The sequence below is a fragment of the Aspergillus nidulans genome, chromosome IV (assembly GCF_000011425.1).
Source record: "Aspergillus nidulans FGSC A4 chromosome IV".
NCBI lineage: Eukaryota > Fungi > Ascomycota > Eurotiomycetes > Eurotiales > Aspergillaceae > Aspergillus > Aspergillus nidulans.
In genome coordinates this window covers 1850411-1876334 of record NC_066260.1, presented here as the reverse complement: position 1 = coordinate 1876334, position 25924 = coordinate 1850411, and the positions used below count along the sequence as shown (strand labels likewise).

Genomic DNA, 25924 nt, shown 5'->3' with positions numbered 1-25924 from the left:
ACGGCGCTTACAGCTGTGCCAGGCTGCTCTTCATAGCCAATCCCCATCTTCTTCAGCTCTTTTCTGCAGCTTCTATCTTCAAGTCTTGTCCAATGAACTCCGTTCAGGCTGCAGTGGGTGTCTCCCGTCGCAGAGATAGAGAGTTCCGGAGATTTGAAGCTGCAGGTCAGCCGTCCACAGCATGCTGTCAGGACAAGTCATTGCCACTGTCTATGGTCTCGACCATGTCCTGAAGCTTGTGCTGGTTGAGATAAACAAAATGGGCGCTTGCTGCTGTTTCTGCATCTTTCTCTCCGCTGTTTATTGACCTTCATCTCTCAGTTCGGAGTCATCGTCTCGTCTTATTCTCTTAATTGTCCCAGAACCACTGCGACTCGAGACTCATGGCTTTTGAATGATAAAAGCCGGCTTCTGGGTTTGAGACAGAGAAGGCTGGTCCTTTGTTCGCATTGTTTTCTTTTGTTTCATTCATCCACAGCGTCTTTCTTTCACTGCATCACTTTCTCTTTCAATTGTGCCGCATAGAAGCTCTAGACCGTTTCATTCTTTTCACTCATCACCTGCTTGACCAGAAAGCAGATATTCAGAGGAATTCTGTCTTTTGTGAGTGGGTTCTTCTTCCCTCTGATCTTCCCCCCCCCCCCCGCTACTACCTACATTACCTAACACAACCTTGCAAAATACCATGACTAACGCAACACATTATGGACAGTATCCAGCTCCGGAGAGCCAAAAGAAGAATGCCAACCGGGAGCTCGGGCTCTGACCGGCCACGAGCTCAACTCACAATTCCCAGTGTGCCCAAATTTCCGCTGTCGTCGCCAATCACAGATGAAATCACTAGCCCAGCTGGTACCTCTGAAGGGTCCTCTGAGGAGGACAGGGACCTGGAACTGAATCAGCCATTCGAGTTTCTCTCAAAGGTTACGAGCAGAAATCCGTTTGTTTCCAATGCTGGTAGGGCGGCGCCGGACAGAATTCGTGACTTTGAACGGAGATTTGCAACACATGCACAAATACATAATCCTGAACGCGAACGGCCTGTTGGGCTTAATCTGGAGATCCCGGGATCTGTCCCTCAGCCAGAGTTGCAGCAGCCGTTGCGGAAAGAAACGGCTGGTGCATTTGTGGATCTAAATGACCTCAAGGTGCTCTCGCAGGCGAGGGAGGAGGAGAGGACGGCGCAGAAGATCAAAGGGATTCTGAAGAAGGGAGATGATAAGAAGGAGAGGGGGAGTACGAAGGGATTCCAACGGTTGGCAGATGATTCTTCTGACTCAAGGGGAGGGAAGAGACTTTCGCTGCTCGACGCAGTTTCTAAAGTTTCAAAGAGAAAAACTAGGGACGATGGTATCTCGCCAACGGACCGGCCCATCGTTATTGGGTTCTCGGTACCATATGACTCCCCTGAGCTCCAAGACGGTAAGGACAAGGAGGTTGACAGTGCGGGTACACAGCATACTCCCCTTACGCCTTCAATAATAGTCACTCCAGCAAGGGAAGATGGTTTCTGGGGTCATCTCAGTCCGGAGAATATGATCCACGCGCGCCCACGAGCGGCTTCTAGTGTTTACTCGCAGCCCTCGCCACGTCTGGGGCATAACCACAACGTACCACCTGTACCAGCTCTTCCAGCGTTCTACTCCACCGGGAACGATAGTTCAGCAACCGCAAGGGTACTTGGCTCTGTTCGCAAACGTCGCTCTATGTCTACTGGCGCGGTCAGTGAGAAAGGCGAGGAACTACCGGCCGGACGTCCACGGTCTCAGTCGAATGAGAAGGTCTCTCGAATTTCCGACCGTCTCACCATCAACACTTCATTAAACGCGCGTGCCTCCCAAGGGTGGTGGAACTATCTTCTTTCCCCATTACTGAGCGCTAGCTCACTTCTAAGTCCGAAGACACCTACTACGACTAAGACACGCCCACACCTACCCACTATCTCCACTAGCTCATCGGGTTTGACTGATGAATGGTGGGACGAGAAGGAGAAAGAAAAAGAGAGAGAAGTAGAGAGGTCATATTTCTCGCCAGACACCCCAGAGGCAACTCGTCGGATATCAAGCTGGCAGAGTATGACTGGTAACCCCTTTGCCGACTTTGATTGGAGTATAGACGAGAAGCAGCCGCAGTCTCAAGATCAACTTGAGAACCAGAGCCCTGAAGCGCAAGATCGGGGAGCGGCATCGATGATGTTCTCCGGCCAAAGAATTCAGGGTTCCGCGGCCGAGTACTACCAAGCATGTGCGCATGAACTGTTCAGTGGAACTCCGTACTTCGAATGCGTTAACCACATCTGTTCTATCACGCCAAAGGATAAAATACCGGTGGCTGTTGATGGTACTCCGCTGCAGGATCAGGATACACAAGGAGCAAGAGGTTTGTTGATAGATGTGGATGATATGCCTCGCTCGAACCACCTCGAGTCTCCGGGATCTGGAATCACATCTATAAATTCAAGTCCATCGGATGGTGCCGGCAGGTTGTCTGTGGAGTTGAGAGGTTCACTGAAAAGCTCAAGAGAACCTCCTGGCGAAGGGACTTCTGGAACTCCGAAGGTCAATTCTCCCACACTTGATACCCACGGAGGAACAAGACAGTCAGGCTCGTCGGCGCCCATTAACCCTTTTGAACAGCCGAGAGAACCCTCAGTACCACCAGCACCCAGTAATCCATTCCTTGAACAGCCAAGAGAACCCTCACCATCACCACCACAGCCTCCTACCCAAGCTCCCGCCCCTGCAACCATCCATATAGAAAGCGCTGCTCCCCCACCCCCGGCTAATATCCATATAGAAGCTCCATCAGCTCAGCCTGCCCCAAACATCCATTATGGAGCGCCTGCACCCCCTGCACCCGTTATCTTCGAGACTCCGGCACCGCATGGAACGTCTAGGGCTCCCAACCCGTTTGAATATGCCCCTGGACCTTCCATGGTCGCTCTTGCGCCAGAACCTGTGCCTAGACATCGGTCAGTCAGCCGCACAGGTCCTCCTCCAATCGCAATGCCTTCACCCGAACAGGTACCCCCACCAGTATACGGTGCGCAGGCGCAGTCTCCTTATCCGCGCTCGCCAGAGAGCCTCCAGGAGTCCACGGAAAGGGGCGCCGTCCGACTTTCTAATATGCTTATGCCCTCCGGTCCAGCGCCCGCCTACACACCTCACGACAACTCCGCACTTCCTCCCCGCGCCATTCCCATAACCCGAGATATCCTAACGCATCCCGTTTCGGAACGTGACAGAGTTGAGACGCGCCGTCGTCGCTACGAGCGCGAAGATGCTATATCCCGCAGAGCCGGCGGTTTATGGCGCGGCCGCGGCCCTTTCAGCAACAAAGGCTGTTTCGGCCGCCGGGGTCGAGAAGGTCGCCTTCGGCGCAGGTGGTACGCCGCTATCTGTCTTTTTTTCCTCGCCATTGTCGTCGGTGCGATCCTCCTCGCTACGTTCTTGACACGCAAAGGAGACGGCACGCCCGTGCAATCGGCATGGCTAAATTTAACGGGCTACCCGCCCATGCCGACAGGCATATCAACAATCGCGGGCCCCGAAAACACGGTTCAGGACTCGGGGTGTATCACGCCGAATTCGATGTGGAGTTGTGCGCTGCCGAAGGAGCAGCAGGACGCTAATGAACCTTATGCAACCAATCAGCCGAATTTCCGTGTTGAGATCCGGTTTCAGAATGGGACGTACGATCATAGTACGACATTGGCATCACGGTCGATCCATCGCAGAAGCGCGTACCAGCTGTTTAACCCTAACCCGGATCCACCAAGTGTAGAAGAACAAGCGTTCCTGGGCCAGTATACGGATAAGACGTCTAGCCCGTATGCAGGCGAAGAGACGCCCTTCTACATCACTGTTCTTTCGGCGGAATATCTATCCTCTTCGTCATCTTCCCAATATAGCAAACGCGACAACGACACATCAACAACGAACAACACATCCACCTTCCCAGACGTAACCTCGCTAATCCCTTCTCCATCAAAAGCCAGCGACGGTACCGCTGCCCCCGCAACCCTCTACCCGCTTCCCTCTTCGCAACCAGTCCGTCTCTATAACCGCGGCAAGAAAGACGAGCACTACGGCTTCTACACATACTTTGACAGATCCATCTTTCTGTCCTCCTCAGCCGCTCTCACAGGAATAAAAGAGAATAACAATAACGACACAGATGGCGGATCCACCAAGGAAGATGCTTCCGTGCGCTGTACATGGGCACAAACGCGTTTTCTCGTTCAGATCTGGACAAAGGGTGACGAATTAGGGCGAAGTGTGTTTGCACGCTCTGTCAACAGCACCACCAGTACAAGCGCCAACTCAACGTCTTCATCTCCATCAACCGCGGTCTCCTCCGCGACAGACTTCACCCGCCCCGGCTCCTTCCCCTACCCAATAAGCATAACACTCGATCGACACGGCGGGAATGTCGAAAAGAAGAATCTCTACTGCTACGGTCTGGAAGAAAATGCACGGTATAACGCCTCGGCAGTCAAACTGCAACTGGAGGACCGTGCGTGGAACGGGAAAATTGTGAATCGAGCGCCTGGGATCTTTAATTTAGGGTCGGCGAATTCAACTAATGACGAGGCATATCAGAATAAGGATTATGGTGGTTATGATGGTGGGATGGGTGGGTGTAAGTGTCAGTGGGTTAATTGGGTTGGGGCTGTTTAATAGGGTTCAGCTCTTATCCGCTAGAAATGGATTGAGAAGATTATATATGTATCCGACGGTATCTTGATCATCTCTTTCCATAAATTCGGCGGAGCGCATGCGAGTTCAAGTGAATTCGGGATCTCTGACCGACCAGCCTTATGACGATTAATATGGTAGTGGTAGACTACCGGAGTACACAGTACTGTTATTTTAATACAAAAATTAATACTAATTTAGGTTTATACATTCATGATGCGTTCAATGGTCCCGTTTTTCCAGTTTCGGCATGTACCAAACGTAGCCCCGGCTTCAACGCTAAGGATAGATGACAGAGGCTGCCTACAGTAGATAGACAAAATGTACCAGGAATGCTGAGGGTCTTCATCAAGCGATAGTCAAAAAGAGAGCATTTGTATTCTTTTAGGTTTGGAATTATAGATCCAGCGGGTCATAAGCAGCAAAGTCAGAGCCAGTTTCAGATTATATTATGTGGTGAAAGACTAAATGACCAAACGATAAGCAAAGCACCATTCTGACTCGACCCATACAGAACAGAAAGTAAGCAAGTAGAGAAGCACAGTTTAAGTTTTGCAAACCGACGGCAATCCCCTGATACCTTAAAACCCAAATTAAGCCAAATAGAACAACCCAAACGCAACACCAGCCAGACTAGCAAGGCTGGGGATAATCAGCTTAGAACCTGGGTTAACAGGGGTTTCTGTGGGTTCGGGTCCAGAGTGAACACCATCTTCGCCTCCGTTGTCCCCATGTGGGCTTGTCGAGGTGGGTTTGTGCTGAGCGGAAGTCTTGGTCTTGTGCGCAGAAGAGCTTGGGGTTGGTGATGGGGTAGTCTTTGACGGCGCCGGGGTTAGAGTGGGGCGGATTAGAGGCGTGCTTGATGCGGAGGGGGCGCTGGCTGAGATGATGGGGGCACTTGCCGCGGGGCTGGACACACGAGCACTGGATTCAGGGAGATGGACGCTTGACGGGATAGGTGCGTTGCTACTGGAAGGAGCGGAAGCGCTGTGGTGCTCGGCAATGACGCTGGGCTGAGAGCTGGGCTGAGCAGTCGGTTGACGACTTGGCTGGGTAGTAGTAGGTTGAATACTAGGCTGAGTTGTAGGTTGACGACTTGGCTGGGTAGTAGGTTGAACAGTGGGTTGAGTTGTAGGTATAACGCTGGGTTCGGTGGTGGTGGTAGTGCTAGATTGAGGACTCGGCACAACCACCGTACTCGAATGGTGCTTTTCGTGGCAGGTGGTTCGATCACAGACAGTGGTGGTCGTAGTCACCCAGGTAGTGTGGAATTCAGAGACATAAGTTGTCACCTCCTCTGACGGAGCAGAGGTGACAGCGGAGGATGTCTCATGAGGCTCACCTCCACCGGCAGACGTGACCTCTTTTAGAGCAGCAGTCGTGGTAGCCTGGTCTGCGGTTGCTGAGGTAGCAACGTGGGACTCTATAGCTGTGCTCTCAGCAGCATTCTTCAGCTCCTCCGATGCGTGTGCGCTGGCAGTTCCCGCCGCGAGGGCCAATGCGATTAGAGGGTAGGTATTGAAGAGATGCATGGCGGCTTAAGAGTGACGATGGCTTGTTAACTGGAAGACCAGAGCACGAGAGAAATGATAGATGCTTGGAGTTATTCATGGGCCTCGAAGGCGTCCTTTATATCTTGTCAGACGACGCCGAAAGCATCCATGACTGAGTCTTCTAACGCGCACGACGACTTGTGGCTTGTTGATGCTGTCCATCTGGAATCGGGACAATGCTTTGAGGCCGATGATCAATCACACTGCTTCCGGAGATCTATTAATACCATTTAAGCATAGACACTTGTTTTAAGACTGGGATCAGCACCTGTTAACTCTAATCTTCAAAGCTTCTCCGTCTCCAGGTTCAACATTCCAGCAGGAGGCGTGTGAAATCACGTGATATACGATTTCAGTATCGCAGGCTCGAAAACAGACATGAAGCTGAACTCGCAGCAGTCAAGAAGACGGCAGTCTAACTCGGATTAGCGGCTTGGTAGGTAGCCTGCACTGATCGAGGAATCCCTAGCGCTGTGCACACCAATGCGGACATGGAGGCATTCTGTACCAGATAGGTTGCGAGGATGCAAGTCGTGCGAATTAGCCATGTTTTGCGGCATCTCCTAGCTAAGAAGTCAAAAAGCAGTCCACTTTGTGTATGGTTCAAAGTATACCCTGTTGATTGAAGGAATTGAGGATGGGAGAAGACGGTGTTGATATCAATTCCTTGATTTCTTGGCAGTGTTGGCACTGCGGTCTCGATTCCGTCCATGGTCCGTCAACTTCTCCTAGGCTCTTTCACCCACAACGGCCATGATCCTCATCCCCACCCATGTCGTCAAGGACAAGACGCGATCTCCTTTCACCGCGCGACTATGATGATGACGCGGAGTCATTACGGTCTCCGCTATCAGAGCAGGACTCTGATAGCGAGGACGACGAATTCCTTGCCCAGTCTCGCACCACCCTAGAGCTCGCCGAGCACGACCGCGCCGTTCTCGACGAGGAAGAGGAGCTCGAAAAGCTCCTCACTAGATCCGGTCCTACTCACGACATTCGTCGAATTTTCAGCCCGAACAGGAGCAATGTCAGGATCGGGAAGAAGGAAGAAGCCCGGCGGCAACGGCGAGAAAAAGAGAGAATTGCACGCAAAGCCCGCCGCGAGAGACGGCACGGCGACGATGAGGAAATGTATGAGATGGAAGAGGGACACCCAGAAGACGAGAGCTCTCTGCTGAGTTCTTCCTCGTCCGATTTGGATGAGCGGATTAAGGAGCAGTATGCTGATATTCAGGTCTGTCTTTGTACGGTCATATCTCTTACGGGTGTCGCTGACTTTGCAAATAGAACCGCCAAAAAGTCTCCTGGCAGAAAATGAGTCTTGTCTTTTCAGCCATGTTCGTTCTCTTCCTCATCCTCTTGCTCGGAGCATACAAGGCGTCGGCTGGTTTCCGCGCATCCCACTCCTCTGTGAAGACTCTGCTGTCCAACGGAACCGCCTTGTTTGCGCCTACGACCATATTAATCTCGCTCGACGGCTTCCGCGCCGACTTTCTCAACCGGGGGCTGACTCCAACCTTGAACGCCTTCATTTCAGAGGGCGTATCTCCTCCTTATATGCATCCCAGCTTCCCCAGCGTTACCTTTCCCAACCATTTCACCCTTGTCACTGGCCTATATCCAGAGAGTCATGGAATTGTTGGGAACACCTTCTGGGACCCAGAGCTACAGGAGCAGTTTTACTACACGCATCCAACCGTCAGCATGCAGTCGAAATGGTGGAACGCGGAGCCTCTTTGGATGACGGCCGAGAACCAGAACGTCAAGAGTGCTATCCACATGTGGCCAGGGTCGGAAGCGCATATCGGAGGCGTGGAGCCAACGTATCTTGATAAGTATAACGGCTCAGAGGCCCTGTCGCGAAAAACTGAGCGAATTTTACAGCTGCTGGACCTGCCTGGACTCGAGCAGGAGTCGACGTCCAGCCCTCAGCGACCGCAATTTATTGCCGCGTATGTCCCCAATGTCGATGCTGATGGTCACAAATATGGACCCAACAGTACCCAAATTCGGAAAACGATCTCACAGGCAGACAATATGCTGGCGGATCTTTTTTCAGGTCTTCGAGAGCGCAATCTCACGGATGTGGTGAATATTGTGATCGTATCGGATCATGGTATGGCTTCTACCTCTACTGAGCGGCTCGTCCAGCTCGATGATCTGATCGACCTTAACCTGACCAGCCATATCGACGGTTGGCCATTGCGCGGAATCCGTCCTAAGCGCCCTGAATATCTCAAGACCCTTCAAGATCAGCTGGAGCGTGTTGCGTCTCAGTACTCAGACGCGATCGAGATCTACACCCGCGAAAACATGCCAGAACGGTATCACTTCAAGAACAACGATCGCATCGCCCCTCTATGGGTAATACCCAAGACCGGCTGGGCCATCGTTGAGCGGCCCGAGTTCGACGCTCAGGCAGCACTCCAGAACGGTCAGTTTTACCATCCGAAAGGAATTCACGGGTACGACCATGAACATCCGTTGATGCGGGCAATTTTTATCGCCCGTGGCCCTGCGTTCCCGCATCCACCCAACAGTCGGGTTGATGCTTTTCGTAAGTGGCCCCAATCCGACTAAATTTCCCTTGCTGACATGACAGAAAACATCAATGTTTATAATATCCTGTGCGACTCTCTTGGTATCAAGCCTCATCCAAACAACGGGACACTGCGCCTGCCATTGAAGCCTAATGGCCTTCACTCGGATGAGGATGCGCCAGTTCTCGACAGTCCTTCCGATCCTCCGGCTACGCAAGCCACGAAACAAATCGCAACGATCTCTTCCAGCGCGACCTCCAGTGCTGTCTCCAGCACGACAGTTTCTTCTACCTCCATATCTTCCGATGCAGGGTCAGTGTTAGTCTCGCCCAGCGCTAAACCCGAAAGTGACGCCGAGGATGAACCAGACGCAGACTGGTGGGAAAGCATCTGGGACAAAGTGGAGGACATCAAAGACTGGGCGAATGATCTGTTGGATGACATCAAGGACGACTTCTCGCAGTCGCGATGACCGCGCCTCAAGGGGCTGATCCTGTGGGGATTGGGGCGGAGCAGCCTTAGCGTTTATCTTTAACCCGTAATACTGGCCAACCGTAATAGTCATTAGAGATACCCCGGCCGTGAATTGAACTTTTGGATAATTGAGCCTCTTAAGAGCACGGCACGTACGCAGCTGATTTTTTTTTTTCAGCTGAAGAGCGCAGGCAAGTCAGCCTCTGATGCACTGCAGTGACTCACCAGTGGAGAATGGATGATTCACACCTGTACTTGAAGTGTGCTCATGCAGTCTACCACCAATTCACTGACGGCACGTCTGCTCAATCTTGGCCGGTAGCTGCCTGAGCATAGCTGGATAGCGCCGTCTGCCTGCTCATATGAGCCTCACTATAGGTATAAAGGTCCAGACCTCAGACCTCAGATTTCACACCACAATCAACCTTCAAACGAATGGGACACACTCTCATCCCTCTTTTTTCTCCTCTTATCCCCATCTTTGTCTCTACAATAATACAACCCTGAGGTCACTCGAATCCCCGTTAAGTTCGAGCAAGTAACAATGGCCTCTGCTCCAACCATGGCCAACGCAACTACCTTCAACACTACCCCCATGCAAACCCTCCTCAATCCGTCCGACACTGCGCTCCTGGAGACCTTTATCCCAGGGTACTCTATGGCTTCGCGCATTTTGTCGACCTACCTCCAAATCGATCTGTCCAGCTACATCCCCTACCTAATTTTCATGGGCCTTATTGCCGCAACAGCTCGCTACATCTACAGCCAACTGTATAATCTTTTCCAGGAGCACTGCATATCCACTGCCGAGATCAGACACGATGATGAAGTCTACAATTACCTTATGTACTGGCTCGCGCAGCAGCCGTTCACGAACCGCACGACGCATTTCGTGGCGGGGACGAGGATTTCGGGATCTTCGTGGTGTTACGAACCTGATAGTGATAGTGATGAGGAGGGATTTGGCGGAGCGGACGAGATCGACAACGAAGGAAATGTTGTTACAGACTTCGATGCTTACTGGGCGAAAGCTACGGCACGGGATAAACTTAAGAAGTTGCGGTTCACACCGAGTGAAGGCACGCATTATTTCTGGTTCAACGGACGTCCGCTCGCCTTTATTCGCGAGAAGCAAGATGATAAATCTAGCGGCGGTGGCTACTACGGTTACGGTACCAAAGCCCCCGAGCGGCTTTACATCAGTTGCATAGGCCGGGACCCAGCTGTGCTCAAGGAACTTCTCCTCGAAGCGCAGCGGTACTATGTCGCGAAGGACAAAAACAACACCGTCATCTACAGGGGCCACAAATCTGGCTCCTACACGGAGTGGTCGCGGTGTATGGCGCGCGCCCCGCGAGCGCTGTCGACTGTTGTGCTAGACAAAGCGCAGAAGGACGCATTCATTGACGATATCAAGGATTACTTGCACCCGCGAACAAGACGATGGTATAACAATCGGGGGATTCCATATCGGCGGGGCTATCTGCTGCATGGACCTCCCGGGACGGGGAAAACGAGTCTGTGTTTCGCGGCGGCGGGTCTGCTGGGCTTGGAACTCTACTTGCTGAATCTGAGCTCAAAGAGTCTAGATGAGGACGAACTTATGGCGTTGTTTACGGACTTGCCGACACGGTGTATTGTGCTGCTAGAGGATGTGGATTGTGCAGGCATGTCGCAGAAGCGGACACCGGGGAGTTCTTCGAATGATGACAACGGCAACTCAGCTTCTCCTGAATTGCAAGAACAGGGAGAAGGGAATAGTTCCGGTACAACCACTGGCGGTACGGGGGTCTTTGAAAAACAGGGCGTCTCTCTTTCCGGCTTGTTGAATGTCATCGACGGTGTCGCAGCATGCGAAGGCCGCATACTTGTTATGACAACCAACCACCCTGAGAAGCTCGACCCTGCGCTCGTCCGCCCAGGCCGGATAGACTTGTCTATTGCATTTGGGCACTCCACAACCTCTGACATTAAGGAGCTCTTCTCAGCTATATACTCTACATTGGAGGGCGACCTGCGGGTTTCGCCTGCTGAGCGGTTGAGCCCTAAACTGCGTGCGAGGATGGCGAAGCGAAGCTCAACCTCACATTCCACAAACAGCACCAATGCTAACGTCGTTATCCACAAGGAAACTAGAAAGTTCTCTGAAGAGCAAATCCGGCTATGGGCGGCGGAATTTGCAGAAAGAGTTCCTGCAGGCGAGTTCACCCCTGCGGAGATCCAGGGGTATCTGTTGAACCATAAGACTGATCCGGAGAGGGCGATTGAGGAAGCGACGAGGTGGGTGGGAGAGGTGAAAGAGAAGAAGGCTAAAACTAAGGCTAAGAGTGCGAGTGCGAATACGGCCAAGGTTGATGGGGACCAGGAGGAAGACAAGCGGGAGGTGAATGGGGTAAAGAACGAGGGAAAGACACAACTAACGAACGGGGATGCACAAGCGCACACAAACATGGACAAGCCCTGCCCTACATCGATTTGCAGGGAAACGACAAATTGACGACTTTACCTTCTACTTAGACTTGCGTATAATACCCTTCCATCCGAGATATCTAGCTCCTTACCATGATAGAATACAAGCAAAGCTTATCTAAAAGCTTCCTTTCCAGTTCTCTAACAAGAATTGATATGCGTAGATGAGTATTAAAGGATTTAAATTCATACTACCCGAGAAATACACCGTCAAGGCGTTTCAGATTGCGCAAATTGTGCTATATATACCGAGAGCGCTCCATTCATACATGCGACATACTCATATCATCTTCTCATCACCCCTACATAACCATACGTTCAAACCCCGAGAACCCAGCTCTCGAACCTGGAGCCCCTAGTCTTTTCACCCGTTCTCCCTTTCTCCAGAATGGGCGCAAACTGACTAACCTCCCCATACTTCCTTACAAGCGCCCTCCAATAACAGCTCTCCGCCGCAGGGGTTAAATACCTATCTCTTAACGTCTTAACGCTATTCTCCGCAATCCGTTCCGCCGACTGTGGGTTGTCCAGCAAAAACTCCACCTTGCGTTCAAGATCAGACCAGTCCCGATCAACTTCAACATAGTTTGCATCAGGCCCCGACGAGACGAGCGCAGAATGGTGCGCTTCCAGCCAGGTTAGTTTATGTGTTATGAAAACGCTCTTGCAGTTGAGGAGGTATTTACCCCTTCCAGAAAAAGAGCGGCCTTCGGTGTGTACGAGGAAGGCGTAGGTGCAGTGATCTTCAATAGGCAGTACTTCGTTATCAGATGGATTCGACTTCGAGTTTGGTTGAAAGCGAGAGTCAGCCCAGCTGATCTCCTTCACATTCGCCCAGCTCTTCCCCCCCACAGTATCAAGCAAGGCTTTCCTGATTTCTGGGTTTGCGGACACACTACCCCGCCAAAGGAGCTGTTTCTTTTTATCACTGAACGGCAGACCTTCTTCCTTAGCAAATATCCGGCGCCGGACGTCCTTGTACTCGCCGACGGTGTCAACCTCCGGCCACGACCAATAACCAAAATCGGGCATTAGCCAGATAGCAGCGTCTTCGTCCTCTTGGCGTTTAGTGTAAGCCCATATCGGAGATGGATTTGTACTAGTTCTGGTGCTGAAGTCGTCTGTCGTCAACACAAATTCGATGTCAGGGAGACTGTGTCTGTCGGGGTATGACGATAGTGCGCGGTGCAGAGAATGCAAGGTCGCTTTGCCGCGGGTGAAGGTGTAGGGTTGGGGCCCGTAGTCGATTATGTATAACTACAACCACATACTATCAGCCACATCCCCTTCTTGAAAACAGAGCGAGGCTGTCGGATAAGGGTAAGGGAATACGTACCTCGCCATCTTTGACAGCAGCCCTAACAAGACCGTTCCCGTTCCCATCAATCCCTCCTCCGCGTGCAATATCATCCACGTCCCCATAACTAATACCACCATTCGATGCCCAGAACTCTGCAGTCCGTTCCAGTTCCGTAAAGAGCTTTGGAAAAGCTAAGGAACATTCGCTCTCCGAGAGCCCATGCTTATCGCCGTCGCGGTGGACGTTGAATTCCCATCTTGACTGCTGAGTGTCATTTACTCCGGTTTCACCGCTTGTGCGGGTTGTTGAGCCCTGATATACCTGTGTCGTCGTGCTTGCAGGGTCTATTGGTGTATAGGGTCCGCTGCCACCATGGCCAAAATATGACGGCCGTCTGAAGACTAGGAGTGTAAGAAGTGTAAGGGATAACGCGGCGCCTGCGCCAAGGAAGCGGAGAGTTAGAGAGTGGCTCTTTGAGCCGAGCATTGCTTGGTTGAAATCTGGAAGTGCTTGTTGTACAAATATGCGTGTTATGCGTGGTTGTTTGTAGGTGCCCAAATGGTATATGCAATGAGTGCCCAGACTTGGTCGTAACTGCAGAGTTGGTTTGGATTACGATATCGAGCACAATTGTGCAGCCATCTCAGCTCTGCAGTAATGATATCCCTAGGATTGATGAGATATATCGTGAGCCTATGGAGTGATTTCGCGATGCTGTACTCTCTTTCGTGGATTGGCTTTTGAGAGATAGATGGCGTTACCATGGCAACAATCAATCTCTACATATTAAAGCTGACCTCCAACTCTGAACCTCACCAGACACTTGACGTTTTCCATACATTTTATTTTATTGACTACACCAACGATAATTAGCAGGCCAGATACCCGCCGTTATAGGTAAACAGGCACTGTCGCCGACGGACAAAAGTCAGACTTGAGCGAACTCTATGGCTGGGTTTTGTTCTTGGATATGTACATGGGATTCCATTCGGAGTGCTATATAAGGCAGGGCAGGTGTATTCGGGGGTATCTCAAAGCCAATCAATAGGTAGGTAAGGAAGGGAACAAGAGTGACATCGACAGGTGAGGTAACGAAAAGGGTACATAGCAACCAGAACTTCCAATGCTAACAGCCACGAAGACATAGAATAGACTGCGTAGCGGGTAACGAAGGAAGAGTGGCAGGTCGTCGCTATATTGGATCGTAAGCCATTCCAGTGTAGATCTTCATCGGCGATTAATGTTTCTAGATAATAGGCGGGATTCATCTCCCGGACCTGTTGGTCGTCGCTCCCGCTCGAGGTGCGTTATTGCTGAAATAAGTCTCATCGATCTTCAAGATCCATTCAACCTTCTGAGCCTCTGTCCGCGCCGCGAAGAGGAACGTGTTCTGCGGACCGTACACTGCAAACACATTAGGCCGCCCCTGAGATGACCCATCAGCTCCGGGGCCGTCGAGAAGTCTGGCGAAATCAGGCGCATGGTCGACTCGCGCATTGCGGAGGTTGATTGCGTTAATTTCGTCGCCTTCCGGGACAGAATAGATATGCAGGTACGGCAGCCGAAGTTCAACGAACCGCCGTGCCCAGTGCGTGTAGGTATCGTCAGGCATTAACAGATACCCAGTTTTAGACGCGGAAGGATTCTTCGGGAGAGTTTGAACGGTAGCGTAGAACCGCGGCGTGAGTGAACCCTGCTCTTCATTATCGTTCGTATTATTGCTTGACGGACTCTTTCCTCGAGACGCAAACGCTGCGCCACGTTCTGGGGGCTCCGTATTGTCTCGAATCAGAATCACATCGATGGGATCGGTTCTTGCGGTCCACAGGTCAACGTATTTTTGAAGCAGTTTGACTCTGCGATCAGGCTCCTGAGCGCGAAGGGGGGTTGACCTTCCACTCCGTGGGGGCGAGGCGACAGTGAGGCTATTTGCGCTAAGTGCGCCTTTCGCAGCGTTAAGCTCTGCAATACGCCTGCGCCGTCGGCGAGAGGTGATATAGTCACGAACAAGCGAGACCTTTCTCGGAGCCCACTTGGTCAGGAACTCCTCGCCTTTCACATAGTCATTCTGTGTATTCATACGCCAGAGGTCTGCGGCGCGCTTTGCAGACACTGGACGTACCGCAACAGAATACATACGGACCGTAGAGTGCACAACGCGTGTGGTACTAAAGAAGTTCTTGAACATCGATTGCGGGCGTATATACGTCCGCCCCTGCACTTGGAGCGTCAGGTCGATCTCGAACGACACAGGGTCCTGCAAGCGTGAAGACTGGAGATCCCATCTGACCGTTACTTGCACGCGGTACTTTTCCGCAGTCACCCGGTCCAGGAGTAGCGAGTTATGTAAGCTGGAGTCCCATTGGCCTACAAGAGTGATGTTGGACGTTCCATCGGCATTGTCCTTCACCATGGGCTCTTGAATGAACTTTAGAGGAACATCCGGAGTCTGAAGGTCCTGGTCGGGTATCTTGCCCCATGGATCCAGCAGCCGCACAGAACCAACTCGAATATTCGTCAAATCGTCCCAGGGAAGAGCTTCCGTTGAGCTATAGGTGAGATTCACCGAGATTCGGCGCTGAAGACCTTGATGGAGCTGATATGTGCCTACTTCAGTAGGGCTGTTTTGCACCACCTCCACAGGCAGGTAGTCTCCCGTTTCAGTCATCTCCAGTACCTGGAGCCTTGCGAAAACGTCATGTCTTTCTTCCGAAAAGTACTCTGATTCAGCGATACGTGGCGTCTTTTGGTCCTGGGCCCCTTGCTCCGCTAAGTCGCGCATGTCATCCCAGCTAAGGAGCTTATCAAGATGCATTGTGGTCACACGCGCATAGACACAAATCTTAAGGGCTGCATTGCGCGGACTGGTAAGCGGCAAGCTCATGCTGTGGACACTCTCGAAACGGACCGGTGTCTCATTAAAACCGCTAATCATCTGTGTTGTGGTTGCACCACCTTCTTCAGAGATGCCTGGTACAAACAACTGGGCGTGCACATCCGTTCCCTCCCACTCAGCAAAGCCGGCCATGTCACGCATGACAACGTTGAATTTGAGCGTAGACGACGGCGCCTGCGCCGACGATGGTTCCAAGGACAGTCGTATGATACCGACCACACCCTGTGTATAGGGTGAGATGACATCAACCGAAAAGTCCTGAACTCGCGTCTCGAATACAGCTGTGAGCGGAATGTCAGCGTCACCTACAAGAGAGTACTGAGGCGAGCATGGCTCGGAGAACGGGTTTTCAAGCTTAAAGTGCTGAATGTAGTCCGGCCTGTCAATGTACTGGTGCAGTTGCCTCATGGCCTGAACACGGCGCTGGAGCTTTTCGATAGACCAAAGATGGATGACACATTGTTTGAAATCCATGACACGAACAGCAACACAAGGCTTTTTGGCATCATCAAGTATGATATCCTCGTCTCCAGAAATGCCATTCAGAACAAGATCGTACGACGATGCCATGTTATGTCCATGGTCAACAATCGCGAACTGGAAGACGACGTTCTTATCCATTATATGGCTCATGACCTGGGCCTCCTTTAGCAGCGAAGCATGCTGCAAAACCTTTTCGGCCATGCGGACATAATTTTGCTGAGACCAGTGTCGGAAAACTGAGCGCGCAACCTCTAGCTCCCTGGGGGACAACTTTGGGTAACCATTCTCGTAGATTCTTGGCACTGGGTGACCAAGTGCCTTCATATGCGTCTCAAACGCTTCTTTTTGCTTTCGAAGTTGCTCTTCGTATTCTTCTTTTGCTACTCGAAGAGCATCCTCCATGCGGGCCTTTTCAGACCGCAATTCGTCGATGCCTTGACTCGGGGACGCTTCCGATTCCCTTAGCTTATCCAGATACTGCTCTTTCTGTCGCTCTAACTGTCGTTGCATATCCTGACGCACCGACTGCAGGGTGGCATCCTCATCGCCGTGGCGAGGTGTCCCTGGCATTGTGATGGCCGTGTCCAAGGAAAAGTTGTCAATAGTACCATTGGACATATACTTATCGCGAATCGGATATGAACTTAAGGAATCCGAGTCTTCTTCATTCTCCAATAACCCACGGCGGTTTGCCCTAACGTTCTGTACATTCTCGAACAGAGCATCGAGCTCATCATCAGGCATATGAGCAAGCCTATCCGGATCCATCCCCGCGCTCACAGCTTCACGACGCGCATAAAACCAGTCCGACTCTCTCCCACGTTGGAAACCCATTGGAGAATCAGCTCTGCTTGAATCCCAGTCCAAATCTGAAGCCTTGCTAACGTTTCTCTCGTGAGCTTTGCCCGGCGCAGGGGAGGCAAGCTGGCTAGTCGTAACGGAATGGCGGAGTAAGCTTTGTTCTACTCGTTCAGCCCTTGCTTCCTGGGGGTGATTGAATCGAAAGATATGAAAGTCACCCAAGATGATGCGATAACCACTCTTTAACCGCTTGGGCTTGTCGACGCGCACTCCATTGACCATGACTGCAGCCCCCTCGCTGGGCAGGATTGTAACGACGTTATCCACATTTTCGAACTTGCAGTGATCAGCTAAGATCTTGGAGCCGTTCAATCTGATCTCGACGTGATTTCCTTGATCCATATTTCCGACGTGAGTGACTCCCGGTTTTAGGTTATATACTAGACATTCTGCTAGCAACGGGTCATCGCTCAAATTGACTAAATGCGGCATCTTTTTCGGTGTACTCAAACCGATAAATCCCTTCTCAATACTGATACCAAGCTCTTCCAGAGCCGCTTCACGCTCTTTGTGGATCTGTTCGGTCTTGATCAATTTCTCTTCCCAAGTTTGGTTAAGATCCTTGTATAACTTCTCGCTTTGGTTCAGCTGTTCCACAATCTCCGCCTTGCTCACTTTCTTAATGGTACCGTCTGGCTGCTGTATAGAGACCATTTGCTTTTCCATAGGCGTGTCTGGAGGATATACTTCGTCTGCCACCACCCCGCCTGCTGCCCCTGCCGTCGCGCCGCCTGCTGCACCACCGCCAAGCTTCGCTCGTAACTGTGCCAGCTCGTCCTTGAGTTCTCTGATCATCCGCGCGTTGGGGTCCTCGTTGACAACAGCGTGGTTCTTGATGCGCTTCGCAGAGTCGGCATAACGTAAAGTACTCAGCGTCTCGTCAAAGTTAATGTCGGCAGGTGATATCGCGGCGATCATGGCAGTCATAGAATTTCCTCCAAGAGAGTCCTTTAGCAACCACGTAAGTACTGAATCACGGTACGGCACCTGCTTTCCCTTTTTCTTTCCAGAAGCCGCATCCGCCAGAGCTGCAATGACACGTCCAAGCGTAGAAAGTGATCTGTTGATTTCAGCTCCTTCCTTCAACCTAGCACCGGTGGCTCCAGTCGAGTTCGCTCGCTCTGAACCCGCAAGATCGACCAGACTGATTCTCGACACCTTCTCCGTATCCATGCTTGTCTCTGCATCATGTCGTTTCTGTGTAAGCATCAACGTAAACACGGCGTGTGATCGACTAGACGTTTCGTTCATGTTCGTGGCAGCAACAGTTCGCGCTTTGTTTCCCTCGTCCATTAAGTTCTCTATTTCCTCAAAAGAGCGAACGGCGAGTTTGGCAAGGTCTTCGACATAGGGACCTGTAGACGGGTGTTCACGGACTTTCAGGTTGCCTTTATTCGACGGGTTGAGCAAGTCACGAACCCGCTCGTTATAGATTTCCAGATACGAGACCTCCACCGTGCAGGTGAGGTTCTTATCCTCTTGTATCTTCCTGATGCGCTCAAACATATCCTGACAAATCCGCGGGATCACACCATACTCCTTGCCGTATCCCATCATCGAGTAAGACTTTCCCGAACCGGTCTGACCGTACGCGAAAATACAGTTGTTGTAGCCTTGGAAGGCATTATCCAAAAGCGGAACACCCAAGTCCGAGAAGAGATTATCCTGACCGGCATAGTTGGGAGCCTTCTTGTCGAAAGACCAATACGACCTATCAAAAGCAAACGTCTTTGGCCCTTCAGCAGCAGCCTTGTTTCCACCTTTTCGCGATTTCTCTTCAGCTCCGGGCGGCGGCGTGAGGATCGTTTGACTGTCTTTCATCTGCACAATACATTTTGCCCCCCGTTCAATTTCTATAATTCAAGGCATTCATCAGTCTCTTAACGCCCCTGGTGGTAGGTAAACACAGCAGGCTGTCCTTTACTCACCTCGGCTGTTGAACGGCCGCACTCTCACCACCACCTTAATGTTTCCACCACCTCCTGGCGCCATTTTGGCCTATAGCCCATACACCCGGGTCGTGGCTCGCTTCGGTTTCTGGGCGCTGATAGCCAGGGGCGGACAGTTGGAGCGGACAACAAATTGCGCACGCCGCAAAAGCGCCGCCTTCAGCGTATCGCAGCTGAATTTTTCCCAGACCCCTGCACCTCTCCCGTCTTACAGTATTTGCTTCTTTTGTAAAGGGACCGGGGCTTTTCGACGGCGCGTAGCTGGGTTCAACACAGACGTCATGTAGTGGTACCGAGTGTTGACAGGAGTTGGCGCGTCCGAAATAAATTCGCAAGCGGATCAAGCACACAGATTACGATGTAAGCAGTCGCGCGACGAGGGCGAATACTGCGGTGTTCGTAAAGGTCCGATTGGAGGGACAGTAAGAGAGAGAATCTGTACGATTGAATAGACTCGAGGACCGCGGACCCTCCTACCCCAGGCACCGGGAGGCCACCTGAGATATCCTTTATATATTACATAATCATCACGGGCGGGCTACACATATCTAGTCTACCTAGGCATATACTCCGTACGTTCTGCATTCCAATATTCAGACCTCTTTATGCCAACAGTATTTTTGTTGATATCACTGGATCTGAGAGTCCAAAGGCTTGCGGTTTCGGTTGTCTAAGTACTCAAGAATGACCTTATCACGTATCACTGAGATTTTCCAGCCTGTCTGTACGCTAACTTCGACAGTGGAGCTCATACATTGAAGGACACCACTCCTTACATTGTAACTCCTCCACTTGTCGAAGCAAGATGCAATATATTGCCTACCATACCTTCGACTAAGTTATGTGGTGCTATATTCGTGTTGACAACTTCGCCGTTGAGCTATTTTCTCATATTATGATCCGAATGTATGCCAGTTTTCAAGCTGGACCGCCTCATAGAACAGGATTTGAGCTGTAGATGTGACTCTTTAGAGCACTGCACAAAGAGTAGTTTACGTTTCTGTCGTTTACCTTCTGCTTGACGCCCTTTTTCCATTCCCCATTGTCGGACAGAGGTGAGCACCAATCGGCTAGTTGATCGTGCACTTGTACTCCAATGTCAGAGCTGAAATTGCCACATATTGGCAGACCATACTAGACATCGAATTGGCATCCCGCGAGTAGTATATGCCTTCCATCGACGGTGCTAGTCTCTGGATTTTGATGAACTTATTGTCTGTCCTTTGAAGTTTGAGGAGAGTATCAATCGCAGCAAGGCAGGACCCAACTGGTCGAGTCCAATGCTACATATTGTGGAAATAAATCGGCCAGAACCAGGTAGTGATCAAACCAAACCTCCACGTTATTTTCACGCATCCGGCGCCGATATTCGTTAGATAGGTTCGGGGAAGGAATGTCTAAGCAGACGTCGCGCCCACGGTCAGCCAGATCCTTTCGTCTCAATGTACAGCTGCAATCATAGCAGGAAGAGCTTATGCCGGTTACTATTTTGCTCTGATTCTAGGAGCGTTCTAGGTTCGTTTGCGCGCCTCCAGTAGGTGATGACATACGCCTCGACTCATTCCATGTCAGCCCGGCGTAAGAGGGCGTATCTTGACGGGTACATGGGAAGGCATTAAACGAGGCAAGAGTATTGAAGCCGGCTTTAATCCATGTTTCCGTTCACTAAGAGCCGTGGACCAGGCGAGATATTCCTCATTACGCCTGTCAACCAGGAAGTCCGTCCGAGAAAAGGAAGCGCACGCTTCCTTACCTTGCGTGTCTGGTTTGAGTAAGCGACAAGAATTTAGCATCCCAGCGAGCTTGCAAGACAATATATGTAAGATTGGTTAGTATCAAAGACGTAAGAGCGCACATATTAAAAAGGATGGCTGCGCTGTTATCAAGCGGCCCTCATATATACTCAGACAAAGAGAATGGATCAATATATTCCACTGCTTACCCAACTCAAGAGTGATCCAAGAACACTGCTTCCCCTGAGAACAATTCAAATCTTCAGGTGGCTGTTGTCCGGAGAAACGAGGAGAGAGGCGACTCGATAGGTATCAGTGTCAAAACTGACCCCCATGACTATACCGAATTCCGAACGCGCCCTACACGAAGTGAGGCGACGAGAGCGAGACGAGGCATGGAGGCAACCAGAATTAAAGAAGAGTCTGTTTTGTCAGCCCAGCGCCTTAGAAATATCCCCTTTGTACCAGTTTTAGCATCTGCGTCAGGGTACAGCTGTCTTTCTAGCAAACACCGCTGCACCCCCTAGGCATCCACGGCATCTATGACATATACGTCGACAGTAAAGCAAGCAGAATTCCTCAGGTCTGCACCTATGACTCCGGCTCTGCCCGATCAAGCTGCGGCCATTCCAGAACAACGTATGGTACGATACCTAACTGAGCTCTCTTTCTCATCGAACTAAGAAGAAATGGCGAAAGCAGAACTAGCTATCTCAGTTAAAGCCCCAACCCGTCTCGCCTAGACTAGGTTGCTCTGACTAACAGAATGCACTAACAAGTGCAGCCTGTAAGCGACGGACAAGTAGCAGAGAGGGCGGCAACTGAATAGCATCAGCACAAGAAAGACAGGATTATAAGTTGCCTCGTTATAGATACAGTGCGTAGACGAACTGTTGCAAACGACATGAGACAGCTCAGACGGAAAGTCCAGTCTTATTTTCGCCTAAAACTAGAAGTCCTACACCTGGGGTGTTAGAGGTGAGTACGGCACGCAGCTCGGTTGAACATTGATGCCCAATTAGTTGGTTATGCGGGCCTAAGGGTTCAACCCTGGCTGCCCACCTCACTATCATCATCATGGGGAGTCAACCTTGACTGCGATGCTGGAATTTGCTGTAGAGCACGTTTGTATAGAATGTTTTGAGATTGAGATCTGCATTGCATGCACGCACCCCTAATGGAATACGACATACCTCTACTCAGTATTGAACTAATGTCTATTTTGAATATTGCCTGCCTTAGCCTGAAGACAATGACGAACGTGTACTCCGTCTGTGTTGGGATCATGGGGTGTCCTGATAAGATAAACCTTCACGAAGACTGAGCTCGAAATAACGCAATGTGGCCTAGATCGTGGAGTGGTTAGAGGGTTGCTTTACACCATCAACTTCAACACTCCCAAGTCCCAGCTCCAGAGAATTGATATAAAACGCAAACATTAGGACTGGGCATATTCTTGGTACTGTGCGTGGTGATGCTAGGGCGCTCTTTTAGTGTGTCCTATTCGTAATGAAGCTAATTAGATGCAGCATCCAAAAGGGAGAAGCGGCTCTTAGAGAACGTCCGGAAGATACGATCTTCATCACATCAGCGTCAGGCTGTGAGAGGGCACAGAGTGCGGCAAGGCATAGATGATCCCTTTTTCAGCTTCTCAGGTTGTATAGGAAATGAAGAGTACGTAAATTGCAAGAGTACGTAAATTGCTAGTGATCCATGTATGGTCATCATAGACGTGACGAGTGTGATAGTGGCGAGAAATATCAGAGTGGCTCATCGACTTTCTCCCCGGGCCGTGTCCAGAGGGACTTTCCCTGCTCCAGGCGGCAAGAATCCAATAAGACGGGGGCGGCCAGACAAGTCATGCAACTTATACTGCAAGCTCCACACCCCGCGCTGCCCCGTCGCAGACCGAGAAGCTACATCTGATGTCCGATTGGACATCTCGTTCAGATGACGAGGTCCTGCACCAGTGTTCAGATGGGTGCCGTGGCCGTTCAGGGAAATGGCAGCGGCTATCTACTCCGGAGTAGTTGCCTCTCAGAGACTGTCATGTGCATTCCATCCCCCTGGAGAGATAGTTTGTGGAAGGAATCACGATGCGCGGCGGCAAGGACAGGCGTAATACCATTTCGTGGCCTAGTAAGGACCGCACACTTAGTCTTGTATCAGCCTAGATACAGCCTGTTCTGGCCTCAGCCACGTCACAGAAAAGGCCTTGGAGGGCTAGCCCTCAACGAATGACGGTGCAGAGATAAGTACTAAGCATGACAGCTGCTGCGTGCCAGCACCTTGCAATGCGTCTTTTGTGCTTCCCTCTGGATGAATGTAGCCTGTCAGCCTTGCTTTGTGTTTCATGGGGCAAGTTGACGTCCGAGCGATTGGTCGTCGTTCAGCAACCCATATTTCACGATATCGTCACCATCCGACGAAGGAAGACCCATGATATCACTCATGGAGGAATTGTCAGCTGGAGATATATCCACACTCGGGCTCCGTGACCACAGTTCAGCGGATGCAGCACTCGGACAACAGAAATGATACGCAGTGTACGGAGTAGCACTGCCATGAATTCAAAGCAGCTGCCAGGCCGGTATCCTACCTAACGTCCAAGCACTAGCAGAAGACAAACCTACTAATCAGCGCCCATATCCGCGTCGATGTTCACGTCGAACGAGTGTAGTTACTCGAAACTAGATAAAACTCAATCTTGAGGATCCCAAGCAACTTGAACATGGATTCGAGAAGACAGCGAGAAGTTTCACTTCACGCGGTTGTACGACGCTGACCACAAAGCTCGGACGGTTCGAGTCATAGCATCGTAGGAGCACATTGCGTTTCAATGAGCTCTTATTGAGGTAATCGTGTTTCGTCGATACCTTACACTTGACCTGCACCGTAGTTCCTGTAAGAAACAGACGGCCGGCTGAGTGATCAAGCGCACATGTAGATATCTGATCCAGGGCCCAAAACGTTAGTCTCTTTCCGCAGAAAAGTCGACGATAGAGAGTGAGATTGTCAAACAAGTGAACCGTGCACGAGGGAGTACAGGAGCTCGGGATTCGAGGTAAAACCTCCGAGCTCGAAGAGAAGGCACGACTGCCGATAAAGGGTAGAGTGCTCACATTCTGGGACTCACAAATGCCAGTCATAGTCGCAGAGCAGGTTCCAAGCAGTCATCAGATCGGCGCCATCTTTTTGATAAGCCGACGGCGAAGTCGACAGTCGGCAGCAGGCTCCACCTCTCACAGATCGATGACATCTTCTGGAACACCAGAGCAACGCGTGGCGATGGTGTGGGGAGTTCTGAGATCCAACAAAGCTGGCACTGAAATTTGACCGCCTCTTGATAGGAAAAGCTATTGAGCGCCATAAGAACTAGGCTTCCTCATTTTGGGAAATACCTATCCTGCTAAAAAAAGAAACGCGAACTAAATTTTATACAAAGCACAGAGCGCAGGCGATCCCACTGACTGAGCGGTGTACCGTGTGGGGAACGATATAGAGTGACGTCAAGGCACAGAGTTGAGCATTTCGTGTTTACCCAATTACAGACTCGGACTGAATTAGATGTACTCAGAGTAGGAAGTTGGAGCAGGTGAGATACTGCGTACAGGCTGCAGTTTTCCGGCTTTAAAATCCAGAACCAAAGGTGAGTGATTGTCACGGGCAGGCAGCGGTCGATTCCCAGTTCCTACACGTGGTGTGGCACAGATCGGCCCAATATCATTCATTTTTCAGGATCCTGGGTCTAGCCATGACAGGTATCAACCAAGATCCAGCGCGAGACAGTCGACACATCTACTCCGTAGTCCGTCCTCACCAAGTTACGGTACCGAGACCTTGTCTCTCGAGCAGACCCTTTTCGAGGCTTTCCAAATATCCATGCGAAAGAGAAGCAAAACTCCGATTGAACGGATGTCTGCCTGGCTGGGCTTAGAATAATGACGGGTCACCGAAGATGTGCTCAATGCTAGCTCTGCCGCGCTGGGATTGCTCGTATTCCCAGACGCTCAGTTGCACACCGACAAGGATCTCGAAAGCCGATTCCAAAAGCCAGATTCGAAAAGATGCCCCGACTCCAACTGCACCCAACTGCACCTTCGATGTCTCGCGTCAGCCTCGTGTCCGCGGGTTCTGGCCCTTTTCCGGCGTCCCGTTCAGACTCAGAAGTGTATTCCAGCGGTCCCAATCGACAAGGGGTGAAGGAAAATGTATGCTTGTCCTTGCTGATATACATCTCGTCGGCATATTCTTTTGGCTGCCCGATGGCGACCCGGGGCGCAACCTTGGGCTTCCCTAACAAGGAATATAACCGAGGCGCTGGTGACCGCAGCTTTTAGCCCGTCTCGGCTGGGCTCAATACGGAGCACATGTCCGTGCACCTAGCTGGTTTTAGGCTCTGAGCCTGGCGATGCTCGCCTTGCATGGGAGAAAAAGGTCATCCTCAGCCCGGTTAGCGAGATGTAGGGAAATCACACTTTGTGTTACACCTGTTTACTGCTGTGAAGAATCCAGTCACGGTATTCCTTGGTGCTGTCGAATCATGATTCGCACAAGCCACGGGCGAGCCGCGAGCACTTAAAACAGCTCCCAGCTCCCAGCCTCCAGCCTCCAGCCTCTAGTGGCAGCGTCCATTGGCAACCCCCACGGCGGCTCGAGACCATCGCAATCTCGGAAGTGCCGGGTTGCCGCATTTAAGCGCCGGAGATTGACCACATAAAAAAGGAGTAGCAAAATATTCAGAGTTGACAGCTGCGACCTTTTTGTCCTTTCTCGCTTTTCGCTCTCTGTAGAAGGATATTCTGACCCTGGATCAATTGACCAAGTGATCCAAATTGACCCATGGATGATGACTGAATGATAACAGTGGTTGGGTAGCGTAATTTACTGGGACTTTACCGGTATTTTCACGCCGGTACATTCCAGCACAGCGTCGACGAGTGATACAGTCCCGAATATGGCCTTTATA

At 51.1% G+C, this 25924-nt stretch overlaps 7 protein-coding genes across 7 annotated transcripts, besides 1 other annotated feature; 4 read left to right on the top strand and 3 right to left on the bottom strand.

Annotated features, from left to right (window-relative positions):
- Window positions 1-25924: part of a sequence feature (contig 1.129 1..627835(1)) that runs on past both edges of the window.
- ANIA_07552 (uncharacterized protein) lies at window positions 705-4990 on the top strand (the record flags this gene model as incomplete). Its single annotated transcript, XM_675729.1, has 3 exons — window positions 705-4515; window positions 4567-4641; window positions 4899-4990. 3 exons carry the CDS (start codon window positions 705-707, stop codon window positions 4988-4990), a joined length of 3978 nt encoding a protein of 1325 aa, XP_680821.1.
- Window positions 5291-6229, bottom strand: ANIA_07551 (uncharacterized protein; the record flags this gene model as incomplete). Its single annotated transcript, XM_675728.1, has 1 exon — window positions 5291-6229. One exon carries the CDS (start codon window positions 6227-6229, stop codon window positions 5291-5293), a length of 939 nt encoding a protein of 312 aa, XP_680820.1.
- Window positions 7023-9262, top strand: ANIA_07550 (alkaline phosphatase family protein; the record flags this gene model as incomplete). Its single annotated transcript, XM_675727.1, has 3 exons — window positions 7023-7484; window positions 7538-8807; window positions 8853-9262. The coding sequence occupies 3 exons, from the start codon at window positions 7023-7025 to the stop codon at window positions 9260-9262; spliced, it is 2142 nt and encodes a 713-aa protein (XP_680819.1).
- ANIA_07549 (BCS1 and AAA domain-containing protein) lies at window positions 9809-11761 on the top strand (the record flags this gene model as incomplete). Its single annotated transcript, XM_675726.1, has 1 exon — window positions 9809-11761. One exon carries the CDS (start codon window positions 9809-9811, stop codon window positions 11759-11761), a length of 1953 nt encoding a protein of 650 aa, XP_680818.1.
- On the bottom strand, window positions 12052-13519 carry ANIA_07548 (DUF821 domain protein; the record flags this gene model as incomplete). The annotated part of the gene is made up of 2 exons (XM_675725.1): window positions 12052-12990; window positions 13070-13519. 2 exons carry the CDS (start codon window positions 13517-13519, stop codon window positions 12052-12054), a joined length of 1389 nt encoding a protein of 462 aa, XP_680817.1.
- uncA (kinesin-3 motor protein uncA) lies at window positions 14298-19265 on the bottom strand (the record flags this gene model as incomplete). Its single annotated transcript, XM_675724.1, has 2 exons — window positions 14298-19126; window positions 19202-19265. The coding sequence occupies 2 exons, from the start codon at window positions 19263-19265 to the stop codon at window positions 14298-14300; spliced, it is 4893 nt and encodes a 1630-aa protein (XP_680816.1).
- Window positions 24914-25653, top strand: ANIA_07546 (uncharacterized protein; the record flags this gene model as incomplete). The annotated part of the gene is made up of 3 exons (XM_675723.1): window positions 24914-25166; window positions 25352-25407; window positions 25471-25653. 3 exons carry the CDS (start codon window positions 24914-24916, stop codon window positions 25651-25653), a joined length of 492 nt encoding a protein of 163 aa, XP_680815.1.